At 44.5% G+C, this 20,624-nt stretch overlaps 1 protein-coding gene across 1 annotated transcript in view; it reads left to right on the plus strand.

Moving 5' to 3' along the window:
- Nucleotides 1–19,863, plus strand: part of CDS2 (CDP-diacylglycerol synthase 2) — a 155,507-nt gene extending 135,644 nt beyond the window's left edge. Inside the window, exons 11-13 of the mRNA XM_063932058.1 lie at nt 17,185–17,304; nt 17,931–18,034; nt 18,909–19,863. Coding sequence (XP_063788128.1) covers nt 17,185–17,304; nt 17,931–18,034; nt 18,909–19,038 — 354 coding nt within the window. The 3' untranslated portion in view covers nt 19,039–19,863. The remainder of the gene's footprint in view (nt 1–17,184; nt 17,305–17,930; nt 18,035–18,908) is intronic.
- The last annotated feature ends 761 nt before the right edge of the window (nt 19,864–20,624 follow it).

The following is a 20,624-nucleotide window of genomic DNA, read 5'->3' on the forward strand; positions in this document are numbered from 1 at the left end:
AGGTGCCGTTTAACTACGTGCTCGTAATGGGTGTGAGTATAAGGAGTTTGGGCAACACGGTGTATGTCTTTCATTTTGTCATGTGATACAGTCATTACTTCAGGCAGTACTTTTCCAATATAACACAATCCTTCAGAGTTTGGGGCAAGCCACTTATACGCCTTTCTCCCGCATATGAAATATGCATCATCGGGGAGAACATATGGGACGGAGTAGGACATAACCATATTACACACCTTCCATGTGAAATCTCCTAACCCTAATTCTTCCATCTGCTTAGTACACGTATCAGGTTGTATGATATGTGCACAGTATCCTGGTGATACCTCTCCAACTCTCGTAATCCTATTTCCTAAGGTATACCTATATCGGAAAGATTTTCCTCTACTGGCTATGTGGCGTATAAGCTCTGTATCTGTAGGCATTCTATCTGCTCTATGCGAAAAGGTCATGGTTTGATTACTCCATGACACTTCCCAATTTCCCGGCTTTCGGGGATTGGAGATGTTAAAACATAATAGGGACCTATCCACATGGTATTGGTGGAGCTTCAAACTAGGAGGGCTGGAGATATTAAACCTCCTGTCCACCGGTCTCCCACCACTTAACTCAAGTACCTCCCCTAACGTTAAAGGAAATGGTACTAGCCCTGATTTGCTATGACCTTGAGGTACTTGAGAGCATACCCAACAATCTGTTTTATTTAACACACTACCCACTAAGGAGTGATAGTCACTCAATGGATGCCGGTCCATATGGATATTAAAACTGGATTGGCATTTCTTTATGCACCCATCCTCAATTACATTGTTACAGAGCCGACAGATACAGTTTTCTTCAGCTAACAATCCTTCACAATTCCTTCTATGGTCAATGCTATCGGATCGTTTTCTGATACTCGCCTTTACTTGTTGGTTAAGTTGTTCTTGGAAAACTACGCCTCCATCTTTATCATCAGAACCCATTCCAGAACCTCTCTCGACCTCCATGGTACTCTCGCCGGAACAGACTGCTCTGGTCAACATCATGGTCAACAGGAAAATCCGGATCACAGTCTCTTGGGGCAAGTCCATCTTGTAGGAGGAAACGGAGAAGAATGAGAAGGGGGAAAAAATAATTTGAGGGAGAGGGGATGGGAAGTTGGAGAAAAACAATAAAAGGGAACAGGGGATCGACAACTGCTTTTGGTCTTGTGATTTTCAATGCTCAGGTGCCGCCTCAATCCTTCTGGAACAGACACTCCAGTGATACAACCTCTACCGTCTGTTCCTTATCACGGGACCTCTCTGGATCAGCAACCTTCTTACAGTGGGACGAATGAACCCAAGTCTCTCTCTCAGCAACCTTCAATGCTGTAGTGCTAGTCAATAAGACCTGGTATGGTCCTTCCCATCTGTCAATAAGGCAACCTGAGCGTAGAAAATTCCGTATCATTACATAATCCCCAGGTTCAATGTCATGACAATTACTATCTGGTAAATCAGGAATCACTAACTTCAGATTATCATTTTGATTCCTTAACTGTTTACTCATGTTAATCAAGTATTTTACAGTCACTTCATTGTTACACTTCAAATCATCCTGAGGGTTAATCATAACATGCGGTTGTCGACCAAACAAGATTTCAAAGGGAGACAGATTAAGAGGGGACCTGGGAGTGGTTCTGATGCTGTACAGTACAATGGGTAAAGCTTCTGGCCATGTCAATCCTGTCTCTGCCATCACTTTACTCAGTTTATTTTTAATAGTGCTGTTCACTCTTTCCACTTTCGCACTCGCCTGTGGACGGTATGGAGTGTGCAGCTTGCTATCAATTCCCATCAATTTACACATTCCTTGAAAGACATCACCTGTAAAATGGGTACCCCTATCACTTTCGATTATTCTAGGGATACCATATCTACATACAAATTCCTGCACAATTTTCTTAGCAGTAAACATAGCGGTATTTGTGGCCGCAGGAAATGCTTCGACCCAATTTGAGAAAACATCTATACAAACAAGTACATATTTCAAATTTCGACAAGGGGGTAATTGAATAAAGTCAATCTGTATTACCTGGAAAGGGCCGCCGGCAGGTGGGATATGAGATGGTTCTGTAGGTATTGCCTTTCCGATGTTCTTTCTCAAACAGGTAAGGCATGACATTGCTCTTTTACTCGCATGAGATGAAAATCCTGGGGCACACCAATATGCTCTTACCAACTTGCACATCCCTTCCTTGCCCAGATGAGTCAGCCCGTGAGCTGCCTCAGCTAAACATGGAAGGTATGCCTTGGGGGCCACTGGTTTACCATGTCCATCCGTCCAGAGTCCTGAGGACTCCTGGCCATATCCTTTTGCCTTCCAGACTGCCTTTTCCTGTGTGGAACACAAATTTTGCATTTCACGCAACTTCTGTGTGTTGATGGTATTGAATACCATCAGTTGTGTGGTGTCTGTCTGTCTGGGGGTAGCAGCTGCTAACTTAGCAGCTTCGTCTGCTCGGCTGTTACCAAGTGATACTGGGTCTTGGCTATATGTGTGTGCTTTACACTTGATAACAGCCACTCTGTCGGGTTCCTGTATCGCTGTTAGAAGCCTTTAATGTGGGCTGCATGCGCTATCGGTGTACCAGCTGCCGTCATGAAATTTCTGAGGCGCCATAGGGCTCCGAAATCATGGACTACCCCGAATGCGTATCTAGAGTCGGTGTAGATATTGGCTGATTTGCCCTTAGCCAATTCACATGCTCTGGTTAGGGCGACCAGTTCAGCAACCTGGGCTGAGTGAGGTGGGCCTAGCGGTTCCGCTTCTATGGTGCCTTGGTCATCTACGACTGCGTATCCAGTACACAAGTCTCCCGAGTCTGACTGTCTATGACAACTACCGTCCGTGTAGAACGTAAGTTCTACATCTTCCAGTGGGTTGTCACTGATGTCAGGCCTTGCGGTAAAATTTTGGGTCAAATATTCCATACAATCATGTGTGTCTTCCTTTGTATTAAATCCTCCTTCCCCACCACTCTCATCCTCCACCCTTTGTGCCTGTCCAGGCACACCTGGGAGATATGTTGCAGGATTTAATGCACTGCATCTCCTTATGGTGATGTTTACGGGGGCCATTAGTGCCAATTCCCATCTTGTAAACCGCGCTGATGAGACGTGCCTGGTTTGGGCAGAATTCAGCAAGGCTGACACTGCATGTGGTGTATGAATTGTGAGGTTGTGACCTAGCACGACATCTTCGCTTTTCGTTACTAGCAATGCTATCGCAGCAACGCTTCGCAAGCATGTGGGGAGGGATCGCGCTACCGTGTCTAGCTGAGCGCTGTAATAGGCTACTGGCCTGCTGGCATCACCGTGCTTTTGGGTTAGTACGCCTGCCGCCCAACCAGCACTTTCTGTTCCGTATAGTTCAAAGGGTTTCCCATAGTCTGGCATACCTAATGCTGGTGCCTGCGTTAGGCACTGTTTAAGTCTCTCAAATGCTGTCTCAGACTCGTCTGTATGCGAAATCCGATCAGGTTTGTTTGAGGAGACCATCTCCTGCAAGGGTAACGCTAGAATGGAAAACCCTGGGATCCAGTTACGGCAATACCCACACATTCCTAAAAACGTTCTGATCTGTTGCTGGGTTTGTGGCAGAGTCATGTCTCTAATTGCTTGAATTCTATCAGCGGTCAGGTGTCTCAGTCCTTGTGTTAGACAGTGTCCCAAATATTTTACCCTAGTTTGGCATAATTGCAACTTGTCTTTGGAAACCTTGTGTCCTGTGTCTGAAAGATGAAACAGGAGCTGTTTCGTATCCTTCAGGGATGCTTCCAATGAATCAGAACACAGTAGTAGATCATCCACGTACTGTATTAATACTGATCCACTCTCTGGTTGGAAAGACTGTAAACAATCATGCAAAGCCTGGGAAAATATACTTGGACTATCTATGAATCCTTGTGGTAATCGAGTCCATGTGTATTGGACTCCTCTGTATGTGAATGGAAAACAAATATTGACTGTCAGGGTGCAGAGGTACCGAAAAGAAAGCGGAGCAGAGGTCAATAACAGTGAAAAATTTCGCAGTGGGAGGGATTTGCATTAGGATGACAGCTGGATTTGGCACTACGGGGAACTGACTCTCAACTATTTTGTTAATCCCCCTTAGATCCTGCACTAGCCGGTAACCCCTCCCCCCACTCTTTTTAACAGGGAAGATGGGACTATTGGCAGTGCTGGACGTTCTTACCAGAATGCCCTGTTGTAGCAAGCGCTCTATTACTGGGTAAACTCCTAATTCCACCTCTGGCTTCAGAGGGCACTGTGGGATTTTTGGAGCTATCCTACCATCTTTTACTTGTACAACTACCGGAGCTACGTTTGCCATTAATCCAGTGTCCTGTCCATCTTTAGTCCAAAGTGACTCTGGTATCTGAGATGTCATTTCTTCTACTTGGGAGGGAGTCCTATTTGTCATAATGGTATGTGACATTAATTTTGATGGGGAGTCTAACATGTCTCGCACTTCCTGAGCGTGATTCTCAGGTATGTCCAAGAATACACCTTCAGGAGTACAATAAATGACGCACCCCATTTTACACAGTAAGTCTCTTCCCAGGAGATTAGTCGGTGCTGATGCAGCCAGCAAAAAGGAATGCTTGGTATGTAACGGCCCTACTGTAATCTCGGCTGGTTTGCTAACAGGGTAGTGCTGGACTACTCCCGTTACCCCTATGGCTGGAATTGTCTTACCAGTGGTTCTCATGCCCACTGTCGAATTTATCACTGATTTGGCCGCCCCTGTATCTACAAGAAAGTTTAATGATTTACCAGCTACATTTATTGCAATTTCGGGTTCACTTCCAAGATTTGCAATCAATTTTACTGGCTGCAGATTACAGGTATGGCCACACCCCTATTGGGTATGGTGACCTCCCTGAATCCCGCTGGCAGCAACTACTTGTGATGGAGTTAATTGGGAGCTACCAGAGGCTTGCCAGTCTCTGTTCGGGGGATATCTTTTTGTTTCCCCTGCATGTGGCTCATAACTACGTTTCTGCGGACCCTGATCCCAATGTCGTGTGTCGTGTCGTTGTCTAGGGGGTTGATAAGATTTTTGTATATTTCTCGATCTACAGTCTCGTGCAAAGTGTCCCTGTTTGTGACAAGAATAACATGTTACCACATTTGACTTACCCACAGGGTTTGGTGATATTAACACAGGCTGTTTTGTGGTCAAGGCCTGTATACTTACTGCCATTAACTTATCACCTTGTTGTTCCCTGTGTCTGGTGATATTCCGGTCGTGATCAATAGCAGCCTCTCTCAAAGTAGCCACAGACAGACCTCGCCAACATGGTTGTGTGGTCTGTACCCTAGTCTTTAATGACTCTTTTAAACCATCCATCAGTACCGATACTGCTACTTCTCGATGGTTTATGTTTGTTTTAATGTCCTCTATGCCTGTGTATTTTGCCATCTCTAATAATGCTCTGTGAAAATACTCTGTAGCTGTTTCTGACTCCTTTTGTTTAATGGAGAATATCTTGTTCCATTTAACTACCGCTGGGAAATACTCTTTTAACTGTAAGCTTATTCTTTTTACATTGTCTTTGTTGTACACTTCTGTAAGAGGTACATCCTGATCTAATCCACAGTCAGCTAAAAATTGAGTTGCGTCAACATTGGAGGGTAAACATGCTCTCAGCAATATCTGCCAGTCTTTGTTGTTGGGCTCTACCGTGTTACCTAGGTCTCTGATGTATTTTTGGCTGGCAACTAAGTCTTTTCTAGGGTCAGGGAATTCAGACACTATGGTCCTTAATTCCATTCGGGAAAATGGGCTATACATGGCAATGTTCCTAACAGGAGTTACTCCTGAAGTGTCTGTTTTCCCATTTGGAACTACTATTACCTTAACAGGATTAACTCTAACAACCTCATTCTGTGTAGATTCTACAGGCTGTGGTGAAATAGTTTCAGCATAGTGTATGGTGCCGTACTTACCCGTTGATACGACCTCACCTAACCCTCCGCTAGGGGCCTTTGTTACTTATCTCGGGGGTGGAGCTGTGCCTACTGTGGTCTCTGCTATGGTGGCTGCTAGAGAGAGCGCTGAAATTGTTGCCGATTCGTCCTCTTGATCACACTCCTGAGGAAAGTTCAAAACAGGGTACAACTTGCACGGGTTAATACTTGCATTGGTTAATTGGTTAACATTATCTTTAACATTTACACAGTTGCTAAGTGTTTGTGTGTTACACCTTAGTGCGTCATTCTCCGCAACCAATTTCTCTCCTGATATGTATGGTGGCGGTGGGGCCGTGGCTATCAGTTTCCTGATCGAGCCAGATCCCGCCGCCTGAGCCAATCCTCTCTGTATGTCACCCTCCTGTTGCCACAACTGCAAATAATCATAATGCTTGATTCGTCTCTTTGCTGATTTAATGAGACATATCCTTCTCCTTAAATTCGTTAACACTTCTGTGCTGAAGCTACCTACTCTTGGGAATTTCTCCCCGTCATGTACTGTCATTCTCTCCCACTCATCACATAAAGCTTCTGTGTGACTTCCGTACTTTTCACACATTACGTACCTTGCCGACCCGACTGGTCGGTTTATGGAATCAACCCGAACCGAGGTTGATCGCCCCCTTCCTGAACAACTGGCCCCCATAATTTGCAGGTGTTACGGACCCTTACAAAAAACCAAGATATTCACGATAGGTTGACGGTAAGGTTTACCGAGCACCTTACTCACTCTGCCCACGCCGACCAATACGACCTGATCACACCGATATGGTGCTGGCGTACTCGACCCAGGGCACCTATTTAACCTTTGTTTACTGGAACATGCGAGGGATATCCGCAGAACACTTACTCTTTCCAGTAAAGGTGAGGTTGTTGGATAATTCCTGAGTGACCAGCGAACTTCCCTTTGTAAAAATAAAAAATTACACAAATCACGTCAGAATGTACAAATAGCGTTTATGACCTTCGTACACAAATAGTACCGGTCAGGTTTACTAATGCACACAATTACGTGCGGTACAATCGTTCAGCACATAAGCAACTAATCTTATGTACGGAGCGACCAGCGGAATCGAAAATTGCGGCTGCGAATTCCTTCAGCAAGAGCTTGTATGGCCTATATGGGTGTTGCACCAACCCTTTTTTGGTGTTGTGCCTGTGGACTCTATAGCGGACTTCCTTGTCTGCTGTACCTAGACCTCCTGGTCTGTTATGACCTCCTGGTCTGCTACAGTATGACCTCCTGGTCTGCTATACTCTAATGCTCAAATTTTATGTTTAACCAAGGATGCCTCCCTAGCCACCGTGCATGTCACTTACACGTATGTACCTCACGAGAACTCGATGATTTCTTTTGGTTCAACCTCAAAATTGTATGTAAAAACACTCACTCACCACATGTACACTTTTGTTTCTATTTCTGCGCAGAAATTTCTCTTTAGACCAGATGTGTTACAAATTAGGAGAAGGATCTATTAATTTAAATTTCGAATTTAAAACAGATTTGCGCTACTTATCGCCTGTTGCGTTACTTAAAAAAAAAAAAATCAACACTATCGTGTGACTTGAGTTACGTGGGCGTACCCAGACGCTCCGTTGCGTAATTTACGCTGCGTGCGTCGGCCTTTGCGTACACGAGTCTCTCCCTTTGTTAGAGACACGTGTACACCAGTCTTTGTCTACCGTAACACAACTAACACGTTTTATCAATGTAGATGATCCTTGATCATCTACCAAGCACCACACCAATCTCTCTTTATACCTTTAGGTAGAGTTGCGTGTATTTCTATACCTTAACTGTATTACCTTTACTCTTTAACTATGAAATAGCGGCAAATCTCTCTTAGTACGTTTATCAATTATACAATGGCAAACAGGAGAGTGATATATGAAAATACACGAATGAAAAGAAATGCAGATATGCGTGCGTGTGTACGCAAGACAGAAATAAATAGTTTTAAAAAGACACTATCGTTTTGTTCTTACCTCCGGTCCCGGATTCCTTCAGCACCCTTTACTAAGCGAAGCAGACGCTTATCCAAACAGCACTACGAGGAATATGATCTCCCGCCCTTTGCTGCTGGATAATGTCTGCTGAAATTACCTAGTGCAGATATGTGAAGGACGGGCGAGCCGCCAATTGATAAAGCTGAATATTTATCTTATATAAAACCCTTTGTGAGGTCTAAGAACACTGTACGCTATTCACGTATGGAGTACCGTAAGGGTACGCTCGTTGCGTAGCAATCGCTTAGCCGTAGTCGAGACGCTCAAGCGTCACGTTCGCTCACGGCCAAGAGATCACAGGCAGGCACGCTATTGGCTGCTGACTAACGTAATGATTCGCTATAGCGTAGCGGACGCTCGGGACCACGAGGAGATCACCAGCGGCGCTGAACGCTAACAATGTTAAACCTTTGTATCTAAACCATAAACAGTATATTATGCAGTAAAACCTTTGTGTAGAAATAGGGTGTAGATGCAACCTAGTGTAACCTTATTAACTTAAAAGCTGTTTGAGCGTCACCGACGCTCTGAGAATACTTAGCACTATAAGAAATACACAGATACCTGGGCTTAGGGTCCAACGCCTAATATATATATATATTATGAATGATATACTTGCATAAGAATTAACACAAATACAAATCATACACTACAATATAACATAGACTACCTAACCAGATAACTACACAGGAAATACAATACAATACAATTACGTTTTTAAGGGAAAATAAGAGAGAAAGAGGAGAAGAGAGAGAGAGAGAGAGAAATTGGCCCACAATAACAAGAAGATCAATATGGTTGCGGAGAAAACTTACGCACAAAGGAAATGATCGCATGCGCCTCTGGACATCCAGCTCCCGATTTTCAGCAATGATAACCGTTGAAGAGTGAGAGCTGGATGTGATCGGCTTGTCTATTTATGCCCCACACACAATACAATTCAATGGTCCCTACAATCTATTGTTCATTGGACACAGGAATTCCTCCTCGCATTATAACAAAAGGTCATAGGTTGATTCATACAGGTGGGCCGTGACTATTTCCAACAGCTCAGGTGGGAGGGAAACTGGGTTTCCCGCCGCATGGATAAGTAAGTGCAAATACAGTAAATGTTCATAAACTTCTTATGTCCATAACTATTCGCACGAGCGATTAATCTGCTTCAAACCAACACCGGAATATTGCTAATTAAATACTCTTCCGATGGGTACTAAACACCACTGTATTACTCCTGTCTGACCCTTCGTATCAAACAAAGAGGGATTTCTCTGTTCAGGAACATTCTATATTAACCAAACTTTCAGAATCTATCAAAGGGACCATGATCTACAAAATACATTATATAGTGAAAATATGTAACGATTGAGTCGCACGCTACGATCACATAAACTCTACCGTAAATACGCATACCCGTGCGCCTGCGGGTGCCCGCGACTGTGAGTATGCGCACGTACGGGAGAGCGTACGCATGCGCAGCACGGACCTGTGTGAGGTGCAAATATGGTAGTGTGCATAGAGATATTTTTCTGACTTTGACAACTTATCTCTTCTTTATCACTTCTCCAGGCTTAATACATCGGCCCCATGGTTACAACACTCACTGTATAGGAAATCATGTAATAAACCAGTTGTGTGCCTAGTCACCTTGTGGTGCCGCGAGCCACTTGCAGGCGTGCCTCTGGGTTGGTGGTCCAGGACCAAAACAAATTATTTTAAAGTGATAGACAAAATCAGTGCCGGTGGCTGACACACATAATAAAATATATGGACAATTAGAACCACTATTATTATTATTATTATTATTATTATTATTATATTTCTCTTACGTCCTAGTGGATGCTGGGGTCCACAGTAGTACCATGGGGTATAGACTGGTCCCTTGGGAGCCATGGGCACTTTAAGAGTTTAATAGTGTGGGCTGGCTTCTCCCTCTATGCCTCTCCTACCAGACTCATTTTAGAAAATGTGCCCGGTGGAGCCGGTCTCAGCTAGGGGAGCTCCTAGGAGTTTTTTTAGTTTTATTGTTTTTTCTAAGAGTTAGGTACAGGAAGGCTGCTGGCAACGGCCTCCCTGCTTCTTGGGACTTAGGGGGGTAGGAACCAACTCTAGTAGTCAGTGGTTCTCTATCTCCGCTGACAGGACACTGAGCTCCTGAGGGTGCTGATCGCAAGCCCACGATGCGACCGGCTGCCACCCCCTAACAGAGCCAGAAGATGGAGTGGTGAGTATGACGCCGGCGCCCCGGTAGGCGGATTGCCGATGGGAATGGTGGCACAAGGGTAGGAGCGCAGCTCTGACAGGCTGCGCTCCGGAGGGCTCAGCGGTACTTGATGTGCGGCGCTGTGAGGGGCGCCCTGGGCCAGCGCAAATACCCTACACTGGTCACATATGCTAACAGGGGCTAATCCCACTGTTAGCAGCCAAATCACCTCAGGCCAGTATAATCATTGAAAGCGGGAAGATGCGCCATAACAGGGGGCGGGGCTTCTTCCTCGGCGGATCCAGCACTCACCAGCGCCATTTTCTGCCTGCGGATCACACTGAAGAGACACTGACAGGGAGCGCTGCCCTCCACATAACTCAAACATACCTCTGCGGTACCAGGGTGTTGTAGACAGGGGGGAGAGTGTAGTAATAGCTGTTTAATCTATTAAGGTTATTCAGTCAGCGACAGCTGTTTATTGTGTAAACTGCCTACTGGGGCGCTTTGTGGCTGGCTCCATATACTCTGTGTCTCTCTGAAGGTACTCTGTGGGAAACTGTGTCTGCATTTTCCTGTGTGTGTGTGTGTAGTTGTATAGCTCACATAAACATGTCTAGGAACTCTGTATCTTGTGCTGCAGAGGGTGTATCTTCTCCTGAAGAGCCTATTGCATGTGCTCAGGACTGTAATATACTGTCTCAGCCTTCTGAATCCAAACCCACATGGGTGGATTCTATTAGGGGAATGATATCCCAGATTTCATCTCTGATAGCTAAAAATGAGACTGAAACACAGGTTTTGAGAAAGTTTGTTGAGGTTTTGTTGTATTCAGCTCCCACTGCCTTTTCAAAAACCCCAATTGTTTACCCAAAGAAGCGTGCTCTTGCCCAGATAATGCAAGCTGACACGGATACACCGACTCTGATACAGGGGACGGTGATGGGGATATGCAGGGGGGGTGATGCATCCCTGGCTAAGGGGGTGCAACTCATGATTGAGGCTATTTGGGACATTTTACACACTACTGATAAGATCCCTGAGCAAGTAGAAGAGGCTTATTTTACTGACAATAAGAAATCCTCCATTACATTCCCTGCGTCTACGGAATTAAATGTATTGTTTGAAAAATCCTGGGAAAATCCAGAGAAAAAATTCCAGATCCCAAAAAGGGTTCTCATTGCTTTTCCTTTCCCTGAGGAGGACAGGAAAAAGTGGGAAATCCCGCCTGTAGTGGACGTTTCTGTGTCTAGGTGGTCTAAAAAGGTAGTTTTACCTGTCCCTGGGTCCACCGCTTTAAAAGAGCCGGCTGACTGCAAGATTGAGACTACGCTCAAATCACTATACACAGCAACTGGAGTAGCTTTAAGACCCACTATTGCTTGTGCGTGGATTTCTAAAGCCATAATAAAGTGGTCAGGCACATTACTAGATGAATTAGATTCTATGGATAGAAGTGACATTGAATTGTTTTTATGTCATGTACAGGATTCTGCAGGTTTCATGGTGGAGGCCATGAAGGACCTTGGCCATCTTAATGCGAGGGCTTCTTCCATGGCTGTCTCGGCACACAGGGGACTCTGGCTGCGCCAATGGTCTGTGAATGCGGAATCCAAGAAGAGTGTGGAGAACCTACCCTTCACAGGTCAGGCTCTGTTTCGGGAAGCGTTAGATGCGTGTATCTCCACAGCAACTGCGGGTAAGTCAACATTTCTTCCCTCAGCAGCACCGCCTACTAGGAAATCTTTTCCTACGTCTGCAATGCAGTCCTTTCGGACCGTGAAAGTTAAGTCCAAACCCCCTTCCACTTTCTTTAGAGGAGGTCAGGGGAAATCCAGAAACCCTGCACGAACAGGTTCACAGGAACAGAAACCTGGTTCTGCTTCCTCAAAATACTCGGCATGACGGTGGACCTCCCAGCCTGGAGATCGGGCATGTGGGAGCAAGATTAAGAAATTTCAGTCATGTCTGGGCGTCATCAGGCCTAGACCCCTGGGTACAAGATATTGTTACCCAGGGGTACACACTGGAGTTTCAAGAACTCCCACCTCACAGGTTCTTCAAATCAGGCTTACCAGCTTTGCTGACAAAAAGTGCTATCCTACAGGAAGCCATTCAGAAATTGCTAAAGTCAAATGTAATTGTTCCAGTTCCACCTCACCTAGCAAACAAGGGTTGTTACTCAAACCTGTTTGTGGTACCGAAACCGGATGGTTCGGTCAGGCCAATATTGAATCTAAAGTCGTTGAACCCTTATTTGAGGGAATTCAAATTCAAGATGGAGTCTCTGAGAGCGGTAATCTCAGGTCTGGAGGAGGGGTAATTTCTAGTATCCCTGGACATCAAGGATGCGTACCTTCACATTCCGATCTGGCCGCCTCACCAGGCTTATCTAAGATTTGCGCTGCTGGACTGTCACTATCAGTTCCAGGCACTGCCGTTTGGCCTCTCTACAGCACCGATGGTGTTCACCAAGGTCATGGCGGAGATGATGCTACTCCTCCGCAAGCAGGGTGTGAACATAATTCCTTATCTGGACGATCTGCTGGTAAAAGCGTCTTCCAGGGAGAAGCTGTTGCAGAGCATTGCTCCCTCAACTCAACTACTCCAGGATCATGGATGAATCCTGAATCTTCCAAAGTCGCATCTGGAGCCGACAAGGAGACTGTCCTTCCTGGAGATGATCCTCGACACGGAAGTACAGAGGGTGTTTCTGCCGGAGGAGAAAGCGTTGGTGATACAAACAATGGTCCGGGATGTCCTGAAGCCAGCCCGGGTATCGGTTCATCAGTGCATTCGCCTTCTGGGGAAGATGGTTGCCTCCTACGAGGCTCTACAGTACGAAAGATTTCATGCACGGCCTTTCCAACTGGATCTTCTGGACAAATGGTCGGGATCTCCTTTTCACATGCACCAGAGGATTTGTCTGTCACTGAAAGCCAGAATCTCGCTCCTCTGGTGGCTGCAGACCTCTCACCTACTAGAGGGCCGCAGGTTCGGGATTCAGAATTCGATCCTCCTAACCACAGATGCAAGTTTCAGAGGTTGGGGAGCAGTCACCCAAGGGGAAAACTTCTAAAAAAGGTGGTCAAGTCTGGAGTTCATCCTTCCAATAAACATTCTGGAACTAAGGGCCGTGTACAGCGGGTTTTCTACAAGCGGCGCATATTCTGACCGATCAGGCGATTCAGGTTCAGTCGGACAATATAACGACTGTGGCCTACATAAACCGACAAGGTGGAACGAAGAGCAGAGCTGCAATGTCAGAGGAGACAAGAATCATCCTCTGGGCGGAAAAGCACGCGGTGGCGCTGTCTGCAATCTTCATTCCGGGTGTGGACACCTGGGAAGCGGACTTCCTCAGCAGACACAATCTCCATCCCGGAGAGTGGGGCCTCCATTCAGAGGTGTTCGCAGAGGTGACAAGTCTTTGGGGGCGTACCTCAAATAGACATGATGGCTTCCTGCCTCAACAGGAAGCTTCGGAGGTACTGTTTCAGGTCGAGAGACCCACAAGCAGTGGCGGTGGACGTCCTGGTAACTCCGTGGGTGTTCCAGTCAGTGTATGTGTTCCCTCCACTTCCGCTCATCCCAAGGGTTCTCAAACTAATCAAAAGAACAAGAGTGCAGGCGATCCTCATTGCTCCGGACTGGCCAAGAAGGGCTTGGTACGCGGATCTTCAGGAGTTCCTGCTGGAAGATCTGAGGCCTCTTCCTCTTCGAGAGGACCTTCTGCAACAAAGGCCATTCGCTTATCAAGACTTACCACGGCTACGTTTGCCGGCATGGAAGTTGAACGCCAGATCTTAGCTCGGAAGGCCATTCCGAACAAGGTTATTCCTACCCTGATACAGGCTAGGAAAGGAGTAACGTCTAAACATTACCAACGAATTTGGGAAAAGTACGTGTCTTGGTGTGAATCCAAGAAGTTTCCTGCGGTGGAGTTTCAACTAGGGCGGTTTCTCCTCTTTCTGCGAGCAGGTGTGGATGTGGGCCTGCGTTTGGGCTCCATTAAAGTCCACATTTCAGCCTTGTCCATTTTCTTCCAGAAACAGCTGACTGTCCTCCCTGAGGTACAGACTTTCTTGAAAGGGGTTCTGCACATCCAGCCTCCCTTTGTGCCTCCTGCAGCACCTTGGGATCTTAATGTGGTGCTGCAGTTCCTGCAGTCAGATTGGTTCGAACCTTTACAGGAGGTTGAAGTCAAATTTCTCACATGGAAGGCAGTCATACTTTTGGATTTGGCATCTGCTAGACGTGTGTCGGAATTGGGGGCATTATCCTGCAAGAGCCCCTACTTGATTTTTCATGAAGATAGAGCTGAGCTCAGGACGCGTCAGCAATTTCTTCCGAAGGTTGTGTCGGCTTTTCATATCAACCAACCTATTGTGGTGCCAGTGGCTACTGACTCCTCAATTACTTCAAAATCCTTGGATGTTGTAAGGGCTTTGAAGATTTATGTGAAGAGAACTTCTCGTCACAGAAAGTCTGACACTCTGTTTGTCCTTTATGATCCCAACAAGATTGGGTTTCCTGCTTCTAAGCAGATGATTTCTCGCTGGATCAGGTTTACTATCGAGTATGCTTAATCTACAGCAGGCTTACCGTGTCCAAAATCTGTTAAGGCCCAATCTACTCGTAAAGTGGGTTCTTCCTGGGCGGCTGCCCGGGGTGTCTCGGCTTTACAACTTTGCGAGCAGCTACTTGGTCAGGGTCGAACAAGTTTGCTAAGTACTTCAAGTTCGAAACTTTGGCCTCTGAGGACCTAAAGTTTGGTCAATCGGTGCTGCAGGAGCCTCTGCGCTCTTCCTCCCGTACCTGGAGCCTTGGTACATCCCCATGGTACTAATGTGGACCCCAGCATCCTCTAAGGCGTAAGAGAAAATAGGATTTTAATTACCTACCGGTAAATCCTTCTCTCGTAGTCCGTAGAGGATGCTGGGCGCTTGCCCAGTGCTTTATTTTCCTGCAGTTGTTACTTGGTTGAGTACTGCATTGTTACTTCGTTGAGTACTGTTGTTCAGCCATTGCTGACTTGTTTCAAGCTGGTTAGCTTGGTTTTTCTGTTGTGTGAGCTGATGTGAATCTCACCACTATCTGTGTATTTCCTTCTCTCAAAGTATGTCAGTCTCCTCGGGCACAGTTTCTAGACTGAGTCTGGTAGGAGGAGCATAGGGGGAGGAGCCAGCCCACACTATTAAACTCTTAAAGTGGCCATGGCTCCCAAGGGACCCGTCTATACCCCCATGGTACTAATGTGGACCCCAGCATCCTCTACGGACTACGAGAAAAGGATTTACAGGTAGGTAATTTAAAATCCTATTTTTATTTATAAGGCACCACAGTGTTTTGCAGCGCCATACATACAACACACATTAGAACAATACAGAGTACTCAGAACTTAACATCACAGAACACTAAAACAGAGCACAGGTAACAATTAGCACCACAGTTCTCAGTACACACTACAGCTGAGATGTAAGGAAGGAAAGAAGTAATCGGCGTACTACTGGGGGCAGGCAGCTGTTGGAAGAGATGAACAGTCAGGAGAGAGAGGAAATGCAGGTATAGACAGTCACTGAGTGGGATAGAGCTGTAATTGAAGTACAGGAGAAGAGAGCTGTGAGAACAGTGATGTCCATTACATCATCACTGAACCTAAGGATGACATATAAGCACAATTTGCTTAATTTTTTTTGTTTGTTTTTTCATTTGTCAATAAGAAACTTTGTAAAAATGATGAAACTCTAGGGCACCATGATTCAAGAAGTTTTGGAACCACTGTAGTATACTTTTAAACAGCAACATCTAGTGGCTGTACTGCAGAATACAGGTGGGAAATTAGTATAATTTACAGGAAACTCCCTGGACTTAAGTTTTGTTTTATGCCCTCTCAGAATTGATTACATATGTGAATGTTATTGATGCTTAATCTAACATCTAAATGAAAGCTTGCCCATAAAATACAGATATCTTATAAAACATTGTCTATTTTAGCTACTACTTGTAGGGTAAAGTCATTAATAAATTAATCAATCAATCCAACAATGGGATTAGTGGTGTCAACTATAAAGTATTATTTGTCAGTGTCACAATTGACCACTGTGTTAGACAATGGGGAAAACAGAGTAAAATATGAAAGTTACATACAGGCTGGACAAAATAAGTGCAGACCGCTGATATCAGAGGGTTATGAGGTGTTGTGTGTAAGATGATTGTCTAGTTAATTGTGTAGAATTGTGGAACCAAGGTCCACTCACCAATCTGCCTTATATCTCCCAGTGTACGGCTGTCTTGTGCTTCTGTCTGTAGTGATGGGGTATTCCCACCACCAGCCGTGGATTGATGCAGTTGGGTCTTATAACTGTACGTGGCTGTGTGCTGGGAGATCTGCACTCTGTGAAATCACTGGGTGAGAGACGGATAGAAGAGTTACCTCTGTCTGTCCAGTTATTCTCTTTCTCACAGATTGTTTTGTTTGCACTGAGAAAAGGGCAGTCACAGTATTGGCAGTGGATCATTCTTACATTGCTGGAGCCCTCTGATATTTCAGACAATTACTAGGTACTCCTTATGGACAACTATCACCAAACCTCTCTTGCTCCCACCATTACCTGTAATACTCTATATTGTTCTGTTTATTATTTAGAATATAGGGGCAGATGTATTAAGCCCGGAGAAGGGATAAAGCAGTGATAAGTGGAAGGTGATAATGCACCAGCCAATCAGCTCCTAACTGTCATTTTTTAAATCCGTAATGATTGGCTGATGCGTTATCACCTTGCACTTATCACTGCTTTATCACTTCTCCAGGTTAATACATCTGCCCCATTGATCCTTAACCAAGGTGTGGGTCTATGCAGGGCTAAGATCGAGCCTTATTAGCATACAATATCCATATTGTCAAGCAAGTCACATTGATTAATGGTCATATGCAATTACCACATGCTGTATTATTTTAAATTTCCTTTGCAGAAAACAATATGGATGTACCCCTTCCAGATACACAGCATTGCCCTTTCCACGTTTGCTTCACTCATCGGGCCGTTTGGAGGATTCTTTGCCAGCGGATTCAAGAGAGCCTTCAAGATCAAAGTAATTATTCTAACTGTAGCGTCTGTCTGTGTTGTGTGACTGCAGAGAATGATGCACTGATTTTTCAGGCTGCCTGACATTGATGAAGTTCTTCATCCCAAACAACAGTTTACAAAATTTAATTCCACAGTATGGAATTATCCTAAAAGATTCTGCGAGGGTGCAATGGGCTCTTTGAGGGTGCTGAAAAACCTTCGCTGTTCTTAATGTAGAATTCTAATCCAATTAAGAATTTCTCTTCCTGAAGCAGCAAAGTTGTATACCTCCCCTGGGACCTCCAACATTACTTCCTTACCGTCTGTGTACATCTGCTTCAGAGTACCAGAGGCATGGAGGAAGTGCTCCAAACCTTTCTACTTCCATTCCACAGCTTCTTTCAACAAGCATATACCAGGGGCTGGCCGTCCTTTTAGCTCCTGCAGGGCACAATCCTTTTATGGTATTTTAGCATGGTAGCCTCAGACAAAGGACATAGATTAGAATACACACAGAGCTGTTCCTTAGATGAAAGTCATCTCTTGATTACAGCTCTCCTTTTAACCTGCCTGTTGGCAGAGGGCTAGGTAAGTCTTTATTTATGTTATTATGCGTTACCTCAATTCCATATGTTTCTTCCCATTCCTCAGGATTTTGCCAATACCATTCCAGGCCATGGAGGCATCATGGACAGATTTGACTGCCAGTACTTGATGGCCACGTTTGTGAATGTGTACATTGCCAGCTTTATCAGGTGGGCAGTGGTTGGCTCCTCTAGTGTTCGTTTACTATAGAGCCTCTTAGTATGATAGGGGAATATGTATCTTCCAATACATTATTGTTTTCCCTCGCACCACACGCGTTATAATGTTGACCTGTGCTGGTCGTTTATGGTGAACCGCTTTCTGCGCATACAGAATAGTGTCTGTGTACCAGAGCAGGAGCATGTGTTGTCCAGTCCTGCTACAATGAGCTTTTTCAGTCCTGCCACCCAGACTATGCTAATATTAAATGATATGGGATGGCAGACTTTTCTCTTATAATAGAATATAGACTTGAATAGTCCCCGTGTTCTGCTTCTTCTATGCATCCTAATACAGAGATGGGATCTTTGATTTGGAATGCTTGTTTATGAAAAGGGCTTATTCCTTACTATAGAAGACCTTCATTAAAATGTATAAAAATATCTCTGGCCTTTCCTCCTGCTGTGCCCATATACCTTCCCCCATTGCCGCGAGCAGCCCTGCTCCTCTGTTGCGGGTAAAGAGATTGTCACTCATTCGCTGTAATTATTTACCTCATACTTGTATATGTTCTAGTTCTCATGCACTGCTCCAGTAAAAGAAAGATATTTGGTCTCAAACACAAGATCTCTTAATTACTTACTGTTAACGTTTTTACACCAACTGGACAGTAGTGAGAATAAAGAATATTAGCCATGCTTTGCTCCCTTATAAGGAATTATAGATCTACAGTGTAAACACAGTTGTGTCCAGTGTAGACACATTGATCGGTTATATTAAACTGTAATAGAGTTGTTTCTTTTTATAGCCCTTAAAGAAAATTAAACTAGTTATCCATTTACGATTTTTAGTAATCAGTTTATTCTTTTCTTTTTATTCTTTTAGGGGACCCAATCCAAGTAAACTAATTCAGCAATTTTTAACTTTGCGTCCTGACCAACAAATTACCATCTTCAACACATTGAAACTGCACCTTACAGAAAGGGGGATGCTGGGAAACGGCGATGAAGTGTAAATCTGCTATGCTTCTGGTCTTGGCGACTCCTCTACCTGGGGCATGTGGGTTCACTGTACAACAATGCTATTCCAGCCTTTCCCAGAGAGGACTCATTAAACCCTTTGCTGCTGGAGAAGGTCCAGAAGTTATTTCCTTTTTTAAAACGGGCAATTTCCTCTTTTTGCCTGATATTTTTATTTTTCAGGTTTCCTTTTTTTTTTCTCTTTAAAAGCTTCTGTTTACATGTACCTCCTGAAGACCGAGCCTGTTTCCTATCCAGTTCTGCTCATGTAGGTGTAACCTATAGAAGATTCCACATACCGACCTCACACATGGACTACTTATTGGGGGACATTCCTTAGTGTGTTGGAAAGAAAGGTCACTTTCCAAATTCCGAATTATTAAAGGGGTCGGGGTTGCACCGTCCAATTTCAATATATTGTATTGTACATGCAACTCCTACTAAATACGTTGTACTCTCTTTCCAGCTGCTCTTCCTTTAAGCCATGTATGTATCCAATGCAGAGAGCAGCTGAGCCCTACCATACACCATATAAATGGCTTTGTGAAAGCTGAAGGAGGGACGTATACAAAGACAAATTAAAGTTATCTTGTGGTTGGATATGCCTTTTGGATAACGCTTTGTTTTAGGTTTTCTTAGCCCCACTTTCATCAATGTCCTCCTTTTTAGTATTTTTAGAGGCTCTTAAGGGATGTTTGCATTGTGTTTTACCAGCCTTTCTGAGCTTTTATTCTCTCAGCACTGACACAGATCCTAAGTTATATATATACCTGTTCACATTTTAGCATTTATATTTATATATATTTTAGAATTTTATATAACTGTTGCATTGTGTTTAAATTATTAGCATTCTTGTTTTATGGCTTTGTATGAAGGACTGGTCATTTAGACAGTTTGGAGTTGAAGGTTGCCGTTTCTATGCCCATGCAAGTGAGCATGCTCTAGGTCAGTGTGCGCCATACACAGATTCTGCATTTTGCTGAAATGAAGGAACTTAAGCTACACAGGGTTGATCACTTATTCAGCATCCTTCCCTAATTAGTATTTCCTGCAAGCCACTTAGCTGACCAGTTCCTTAAACATGTTTCATTGTGACAGGGTTTTCTATATGTAGCACAATTTATAAGGGTCAAATTTAAAATCTACTTTGGGCCTATTCCACTAAAGTGAGCTTTCACCCATTCATTGTTGAATGTATGTGATGCTGTATATTATAGCAGATTTAAGGGTGCACCTGTTGCCTGCAAACAGTGTTGGCAGACATTTTGTGGAAACTGTCTCGGGAAACTGTGATCTCATTGGTTCCTGGTCAGTTGATAGGCTGCATCCACATGGAGTCTGATTCAGTCCCCAAAATGGCTGCCTCGTAAAATAGCTATGTGTAGATAGCAAGTGCAAATTATGCAAGCAGCTTATTTGTTCTGATGCTGTGTGTGTGCAGCCTCCTTCAAAATACTTTTCACTTACAGTGCCATCTAGTGTTTTGGAGAGTATCTTTGGGCATTTCCCAATTCCTACTATTATTCACATTTATATAGCGGAAGCATATTCCATAGTGCTTTGCATCTGTTCTAGAGACCGT

This window comes from Pseudophryne corroboree, chromosome 6 (genome assembly GCF_028390025.1).
Source record: "Pseudophryne corroboree isolate aPseCor3 chromosome 6, aPseCor3.hap2, whole genome shotgun sequence".
NCBI classification, from domain to species: Eukaryota; Metazoa; Chordata; class Amphibia; order Anura; family Myobatrachidae; genus Pseudophryne; species Pseudophryne corroboree.